The 9301-nt window shown below is 32.1% G+C and overlaps 1 protein-coding gene across 1 annotated transcript; it reads left to right on the forward strand.

The window, feature by feature from the left end:
• The first annotated feature begins 4984 nt into the window (after positions 1 to 4984).
• Positions 4985 to 9090, forward strand: LOC126715319 (homeobox-leucine zipper protein HOX3). The gene is made up of 4 exons (XM_050415878.1): positions 4985 to 5214; positions 5577 to 5758; positions 6082 to 6161; positions 8595 to 9090. Exons 1-4 carry the CDS (start codon positions 5139 to 5141, stop codon positions 8914 to 8916), a joined length of 660 nt encoding a protein of 219 aa, XP_050271835.1. The 5' UTR covers positions 4985 to 5138; the 3' UTR covers positions 8917 to 9090.
• The last annotated feature ends 211 nt before the right edge of the window (positions 9091 to 9301 follow it).

The following is a 9301-nucleotide window of genomic DNA, read 5'->3' on the forward strand; positions in this document are numbered from 1 at the left end:
CCTATTTTTCGATACAAAGCTGGGTTGCTCGTGAAATTGGCAACCTTCACAGATTATTATTATTATTATTATTATTATCAAGTTAGAATAAGATGAGAGTGATGGCACATGTTATTTAACTCATGGATTGAAGTTTACGCTTCCCAATAGAACAAGTCACTCTTGCCCAAACTTGTTCAGACACTATCTAATTTGTTTATATAGAAATAGCAGGATTTGAGAAAAAGATAATTCTCTATTATTATCAAACAAAGAGACATGTTCAACAAGATCTGACTAATTTCAGGTACATTGTTTGGTATATATTACCAAAAAACTCTACAGTCTACAGTGAAAAACAACAATTCACGCATGTAACAGAAATCCTAATCAATTGTTATCACTTTCTCTCCTTTTTTCCCCCCTTAATTAAAGCTTAAAAAAAAAAAGAAAAAAAAAAAGAAAGAAGAAACCTAATCAAAGAAGGAGTGATTGTCTCACTTTTTAGAGAGTTTTTTAAAATTAAACAACATTGTTTACCGACAGATAGAAAAAACCAGAAATCCCACTTTGGAATTGGGGAATTCAGGGGGGTTCGATGGGCCCAACATGTAATCCACTGAGATAGCAAGACACTGAATGCTCATGGACTACCCAATCAGCAAAGGCAAAGGAAGGACAAGCAGACACAGTGGGTCCCAATATGGTTCCCTACCCAATCATCAACAGTGGGGTCTACCAGTTTTGATGTTCCATGTGTTGTCCCTAACCTAATCATCAAACTTGGCCCCACAGTCCCACGCTTTTGCCATAAATTTCCTATTGAAAGTTGTGTCCGGCCGTGTGCAATTGCGTTATTTATGACCACAAGAACCCAGAAACAGGAAGAGACCACCTCACCCTTTCACAAGCATTACGGCTTTTCCACGCCAATTTTGAAAATTTTCATTTTCTTTTGCCTCGGAAAAAATCTTTTCCTTCTACTTTGATTCCGTCTTTTTCATTTTTTCTTAGAAATAATGTGACTTTGTCATTGTTTACGCATCTAATTCGATTACCACAAATGGGTGAGATCATTTGAGAATATAATATAAATGCTTAGATTAATTATGCAAATCACAAGATTTTTCTTTTCTTTTCTTTCTTGGCCATTTGCAAAATGAATGGATTTTTTAGGTTGTCAAGTCGTGCTAGAACTTTTACTATAAGTGTGAAATCATTTGCTCGTGGTTTGCATTTCCTTTTCTAATGGCATCATATAGTCAAATGCGAAAGCTTCTTGTGATTTTATTGGATGTATAGGTCAATAATCAATTGTTATGATCAAAGACCTATTACTTTTTCAGAGGATTTTTTTTTTTAATGAATACAATTAATTCTTTTGACCTTTGAAATTTACATGATATCATTGGTTGGAATGAAGTAATACGTTTTCAATGATAAATTTTCTATCTTGAAAAATAAAAAGAAAAGGAAGTGTATAAAATTCAGGTTTATACCTTTTTCGTTTTTTTTTTCCTAAATCTGTTGAGCAACATACCTGTTTCATATCCAATATAACTCTCTCTCTCTCTCTCAAGGGTTTGTGTCCACCATAATCATTATATATTGAAAGAATAACCTCTATGATATGGGTGAAACTTCATCATTTTTTTCAAACTTTGTGATTGAATAAAGTTTAAGAGGTAAAAAAGACTACTGTGAATTTGTGATGAAAATTTAGGGAAACAATTATTGCGCTCTTATACAATAGATTTAAGAAGAAATAAATTGTTAAGTGGGCTAAAGCTTAGCTAAAGCAGGAAGTCCTCATGCACAATTAATTGCACCAGCTATAAGGCAACTTATGCATTGAACTTGGTCTCCTAAACAACTTTGTGGTCTCAAAAATGTGTTCCATTTATGAGAATTCTATTGATTGAAATTTATCCTTTTGATTTCCTTTGTACTAAAAGAAAAGAACAATTGCTTATGTGGAAAAGTTTGAGTTTTTTGAGAAATGCAAATAGATAATAATATTGAGCTATCTTTTTTTCTTAATATTCTTTTCTATGTAACATTTGAATTAAGACCCACCACATCCCAATTATATCTATATAAAGATAATTGCTCCTTATTTGTAGCATTCACTGAGGGAACTTTTATTTCCACATCATAATAGCCCTTTCTATACTTCTTTATTTCACATGTATAATTTATATTATGTAAGAGAGGTGTGGACGCAGTCAATATGAGCATAGAGACACACTTTTCCTTTGCTAATCTCCTTTTAAGTTTGAAATTTGTGAGAGAGGTTAGAAAATCTCATTTAAAAAAAATATGTATATATATTCAAAGACAATTTTTTTTTCGTAATATTCTTCACAATGGTTAAAGTGACATGGCGTAATTTATAATAATAAACATACTGTCAATAATGAAGTCGTGTAAAAATAATGTCGCTTCAATAAAAACTTATTACATCAATAATTATGAAAACAAAATGTGAATATTTTTTTTTAATTACTAAAAGGAAGTACATGTTGGTGACTGCGCTAATCAGAAATTGAAATAGAGGTAGTCCAAAATTTTTTAGGATACCAATTGGACATAAAGGTTGGTTTTGAATCGTTCTAGTGCTAATAATTAAGAGTTTCGTTGAGATTAGTTGGCAAGAAGGAAAGCAAATCAGTGGTAGCAAGTGTTAATTAAGAGTTTAAGACTAAGCACGTGGACTTAATTGGCGTGCCTATTTGGACCGAATTTGTGGATGTCTATGTATGGCAGCTTTTTTCTTCAATAATTAGTTTAAAATGTTGATGTTCAAAGTTGTATATAGATTATAGAATCGTAAATATTGGTGCAACAAAAAGTCTAGATAAAGTATTCCAAGTTTGTCAGCACTCTCTCTCTCTTTACTTGGTGCCTTTGGTAGTAGTATTTGGTAAGCAAATTTGGTGGTTTCTTAACTTTGAACCAACCCTGTTTACTACTGGGTCTGGGGGTTGATATTGGTTAATATGCATTCAATCTATTGAAAGGGCAGACTGACTCAGACCTTTCAATTCGATTGCTGTTATGAGTCTAGTCAAATTTGACCACTTCTAGGTCTATGTTTAAGGAGACGAAGCCGTGAATTGAGCACTTTATTTTTCGCCTTTTACGAAAGGGAATCCACATCTAGACAAATTTTGTGCCCTCTAAACTCTCCTATGCATATTAGTCTGAAAAAAAACAAATGGTAGACTTATTCCTAGCACACGTTAAAAAAATAAAAAGAAAGACTTATCCCTTTCAATAATGAAAACAGAGGAAAAAAAAATAACATACACAAAATTTGTGCATTTTTTTCCAAATATTTTGAGCGTAAAACCTAATCCTATACATGTGTAAATCGTTAATTTTGTAATACAACAATTTAAGATTTTTTATTATATATATCACAAAACTCACGTGTGGTATTGTTTTATTTTGAATGTAATTATTAATGACTACAAATACATGTCATTACATGAACAACTAATTGTTTTTTTTAACAAAAATTTAACGACTTATGCATAAAACAATACCAAAGAGATTTAAGTACTATATTAAAAACTTGAGGATTCTACAGATAAATCGTGGGAGTTTTTGTCTACTTTTTCCTTATGAAACAAACTTCGAAGTCCTCGTTTTTCAATAACCATTTTAAACTTTTGCAGTAAGCTATAGCTAACTGACATGCCATATGGTGTTTCATAAAGTGTTGGGATTTTAAATTTCCCATCCTGTCAGAGACAATAGCCTTTTTTCACTAAAATGGCAACACCACCATGATTCAAAAATATGGTACAAAATGATTGGTACAGTTTGTAAAGGGAGTAACAAAGGTCTCCACACACAAGCATGCCCATCCTACATAAATGAGTCCAGTCCAAACTGTTCAGAAATGATGTCTTTCTTTCTTTCCTTCTATAAATGCAAAGAGGCTTTACAATTCCTTTGTACCTGCTTGCAGTTGCAGGTAAAATAGCATTCAATTCCTCAGTATCTATGCATTTATTACTACCCAACCTCCCCACATGAACCTCATGTTTCCATAGCCACAGTGGTTTCTTCCTCTTAATTTCAGGTCATGAACACATGAAATAATCTCAAGTCAAATTATCAAAGACCCAGACAAAATCATGTACTAAAAAGTCAAATTAGCAAGTTAAGAACGACATTTACTATTTTTTTTTTAACAATAATTATTTGCATAGGATTCATTCATGTATCTTCTTTGTTAGAATATGTAGACTGCACAATCATATAATATTTATATACCGTGATAAACATAACATATTTAAATAAAGTGTCATGCCAACGAATGCTTTTAGGGTATTGATTAATAATTCAGTTAAAGAAAGTTTTTATAGAAAAAAAAAATTAATATTTTGACAACTTTTTTCATTTCTCATAAAAGTTACGTCAAAACTTTCTTAAAATGAATGGCTAACCAATGTCCTAAAGACACTTTGTTAACATTTTATTTAAATAAATATTATCTGTATCCAATACATGTATCTTCCTATCATGAGATGTGGACCCCATAATATAAAAAGAAAGATGTGTTTGTTCATTGCATGAGTTACGTTTTCTTAATTAAAAAGAAAAAGAAAATCTTAATATTTTTATAAAAGAATTTATGTGGGACATTAAAAATAAAAAAGAATAAAAAATGTTGTAGGTGTAGGAGGAGGGCTTGAGGCCTAGTCTAAGCTCCCAATCATATCACCAGCTGACCTTAGAACCGACAACACAAGACTGAGGCCCCTCTCTAAACAGGAAAATCTGCTGGTTTTTCTCCCACACTGAGCCTTATCATCAGTATAACACGTGTCCAAAATCAGACGGGTCACAACCTTTGACTTGACGACCATAGTCAAAAACCCTAAACCAACTCCTATTACAAAACACACAAAAAATAAAAAAAATAAAAAAAACACACCCAACCTCAGTATCCGTCTTTTTCCATGCTCCTCTCTATTTATTTGACCTTTATATCTTAACCTTTTTCTCTCCATTTCATCATCTTCTTCTGTTTCCATTTGTGTCTTCTATTGGGCTTTTTTTTTTTTTTTTGGTGAAACTTTACCTTTTCCCTTTGCCAAAATCTTCTTCTTCTTCTTCTTCGAATTCTTATTTGTTGTACAAGTTTCATGGCTGTTTTGCCTTCTAGCTCATCTGCTTTGGAATTGACCATATCTATGCCTGGCTTTGCTTCATCTTCATCTGGTAAGTTACAAACTTTGTTACTTTAATTATTCATTTCGTTTCTGTTTCTTTCATATCTCTCTTTGTTTGGCAAGTTTATCTGATCTTCTTTGAGCTTTATTTACACAATATTATTGCTATGCCAATCAGATATCGGTTTCTCCTTTCAATAATTCATATTTTTGGAGTTTTTATGGTGCATGAATCATGATCACATGAATTTTCTTTCTTTCATATCCCATGGCATAAAGAAAGATTCGTGTTGTATAAATATGTGGTTGATTTATACAAATTTTTATTTTTTTGTAAAAATTTGGTGAACAATAACAATGTTAAATAAAAAGTGAAGGGGGTTATTATTTACTGATCATTTTTTTTTGCAGTGAGGGACTTGGACATAAACCAAGTACCATCAATAGGTGCTGAAGAAGATTGGATCACGATGAACATAGATGATGAAGAAGAAAGCAGCAACGGAGGCCCTCCTCGCAAGAAACTTCGTCTCACTAAGGAACAATCTCGTCTCCTTGAAGAAAGTTTCAGACAAAACCACACCCTAAACCCTGTAAACCTCTCTTTGTTTTCTTTCTTATTGGTAAATACAAAAATAAAATGAAGAGGTGCAAGACTAGGACTTCGTATAAAAGTTTTGAGAACTTATTTCATTCCACTGAAATATTCGTGATCCCCTCAAATCGTGTGGGTCCCACGGTTATGAGACCACGAAAATACATATATCAGATGAATGAGATAATTGTTAACAGGTCTCGTCTCGTAATTGCCTTTTTGTTTTATTTATGGGATTATAAGAGTCTCTCTCCTATGTAATGGTTATATGAAAATATGTTGCCGAAGTTTATTAACTCTTTAGGAGTTTTTGTTGTGCAGAAACAAAAAGAGGCTTTGGCTATGCAGTTGAAGCTGAGGCCACGGCAAGTGGAGGTGTGGTTTCAGAACCGTAGGGCCAGGTACTGTACCCTAAATATATGCTTTAGTTGAAATTCAATGCTATGGTTCTTTGTTGGTGGTTGGGAATAGTCATAGATATTTAAGGTTGACAGAATAATAATATTACAGAGTATATAATCTGAATCCGATTCTAAATTTCTAACCCGTATAACTCGTACTCTTTATAAAGTGGAAAGCGATCCATTTTTTGGCATAAGATTTTCTTCAAACACATAATACATGTAACAGAATATAACCATACTGATTCGTATGGGGCTGCTTTTGTCATTTTACTGGAAAATAATATAGGTACTTTTTATGATCGATCGTCAAAGTATATATATATGTGGACCTATATATATATATATATAGATATCATAGAAAAATTTGTTATAAAAAAATATATATATATATATCATAGAAAAATTTATGTGATACGTACGTAATGGTTTATCTAAGTCTTTGTAGCTAAATGGTATCTTTCCTCCTCTTTAAGGAGAGGGTCAGAAAAATTTGCACACAATAAATTTTGTCAAATGAGTTGTTCACATCTTACCTATAAGGAAAGAGCTAACACAAAACTGTCTTCATTTTGTTATTGAGTTCTAGTTCAAATAACATTTTCTCTTTTTGTAAGAAGTGCCGGAAGTGGAAGGTAAAGTGGTGAGTTGACGACCCACCAATATGTATAAATTAGTACTTTTAAGAGGAAAAAAAAAAAAAAATTCTATACTTGAATTTTATATGTACAATTAGGAAGAAAAACATCAATATGGATTAGGCAAATATCCATACATGGTTTTGCAGTTAAAAAAAAAGAAAAAGAATTCATGATTAATAAAGAATTAGAACTACTACAATTAATCCAGGATGTACCTCAAGTTGGAAATACTTCCAACACATGGTTTGTGAAAATCTAAATGCGGAATAGTTACATTAATGATGAAATAATAGGAATTATATAAAATTATTTTGAGAAATGAAATCCTTTTGCGTTAGTTAAGCTAATATCTTTTTCAGATATAGTAGCTGTTGGGATTGAATGGTTGGGCATAACTTGCCAGTTATTGTCAAAAATAATGTTGCAACACACTGTTTTTGGCAATCGGGTAAATACTAATAGAAAATGATGGAGTTGGTGGGGTTTGCACTTTGCAACCGTAGACCAAAATAATAATAATAATATTATTATTATTAATAATCCTACCAATTCCCATAGATACTTGATAATTATCTCAGCAGCTTAATTTTCATTTTATTTTTATTTTTTTAAAAAGAGAGAAAAAAGATAGCTCAGCAAAATTATGAGCAATTAATGATATGGTTATCTCATGAGCTCATCTTTGTGCATCAATATAATGATGGTTGTCCAAAGTATAAATAATAATGATAGCACTCTATTTATTATAAGGATCAGTACATTGAGGTCCATAAGTTCTTCTTCCTCGTGTGCTTCACTCTAATAAGTGCAACTTTGACTAGTTATGCTTTTGGACTAGCCATGCATTTATGTAATTAGACATTACGTGTAACGTGTGCTAAATTATCGAATTGATGCCAATAAAAGCAATGGTATCCTCTAGAGGATGCCAATTAAAGATCTTTAATTAGTTTGTACATAGTAATAACTACGTTATATCTACTACTTTCTTAATTATCTTCATTTTGTTTCTTGTAGTTGTGGCAATTGGGGAAATTGCAGTTTCTTTTCTTTTATTTATTATTATTAATTGAATATTAAATTGCCATTTCTTAAGCATAATAATAGATCAGTTGAAACTGTTTATGAATCAAGATGTTTTAGAACAATATTATGCGCTTTACTTTATTATGATACTAGCTAGTACCAGTAGTAATTGTTATTATAGAAGAAATTGTTGCACTTCTTTTTTTAAAATGGGAAATTGATGCACTTATTTTTACCTTTGAAACATTGAAAATTAATTGACCAAATTTTCTTCCTTTTGTGCCCTACGCATGCATGGATGGTAAGAACATTAATTACACTTTGATCACTCAGTAATCACGAGGGTAAAAAAATCACTGAGGAAAAACCAGATTATAGATGATTCTGAATTCTGAAAAGTACTACCTCCATAAGCATAAGCACCTAAACTTTTTGATTCCAAGATTTATTATACACCTTGTAGTTCAATAGCATTATCCAATACTTAGGAGAATTTGAGTTCCAATTCCCTTCTTTCGCTTATTTCAAACCAAAAAAAAACATTATCCAATACTTCCTTATAAGAGAACTTGAGTTTGAATTCTCTTCTTTCAAAAAAAAAAAACAAAAACAAAAACATTATCCACTAAATTAAAAAGAGTGTAGACATAGGCCACACACAAGAAGAGAAGAACAAGATATTTTTGTGCAATGGCAACTTGAAAGCATGCAAAAATAACACATGCATATATATAATTAACTAAATTAGACATTGTGATTTGAACAGGAGCAAGCTAAAACAAACAGAGATGGAATGTGAGTACTTGAAGAGATGGTTTGGGTCATTGACAGAGCAGAATCGGAGGCTTCAAAGAGAGGTTGAGGAGCTGAGGGCCATGAAAGTGGGCCCACCTACAGTAATCTCTCCCCATAGTTGTGAGCCCCTCCCAGCATCCACTCTGACAATGTGCCCTCGTTGCGAGCGCGTGACCACCACTAATCTCGAAAAAGGTCCTATCAAGACTGCCATCACCACCGCCACCACCACAATGTCTACCAAAGTGACAACGTCCACCCTTCAATCCCGGCAATCTCCGGCGGCTTGTTAGGCGGTTATTATCATGTGTAATGACCCATTTAAGTGAAAAAGAAAAAAAGAAAAAAAAAAAAAAAAAGGAAAAGATTAGATTAGATAATGTTCATAGTAGTTTACAAGAAAAAAAAATGTGTCTATGGAATGTTGTTTAATATCAATTCCTATATAGATACTTTTAATTGGGGGTGTTTTTTCTGTTGTGTTGGTCATGTTTGCATGTTTACCTAGGAAACTAATGAGAAAGATTGCAAGTTGGAAATGTTATAACAAGTTAGTCAATAATCTGGGACCATATAGAATCAAAATCTAATATTTTATCATGTCAACAACCGACATGGCCAAGGCCAAAGAGAAAAGGGGAAAATAAAAAAAGTTGCAAGTTGCAAATAATAATATAA

Source organism: Quercus robur, chromosome 1 (assembly GCF_932294415.1).
Source record: "Quercus robur chromosome 1, dhQueRobu3.1, whole genome shotgun sequence".
Taxonomy (NCBI): domain Eukaryota; kingdom Viridiplantae; phylum Streptophyta; class Magnoliopsida; order Fagales; family Fagaceae; genus Quercus; species Quercus robur.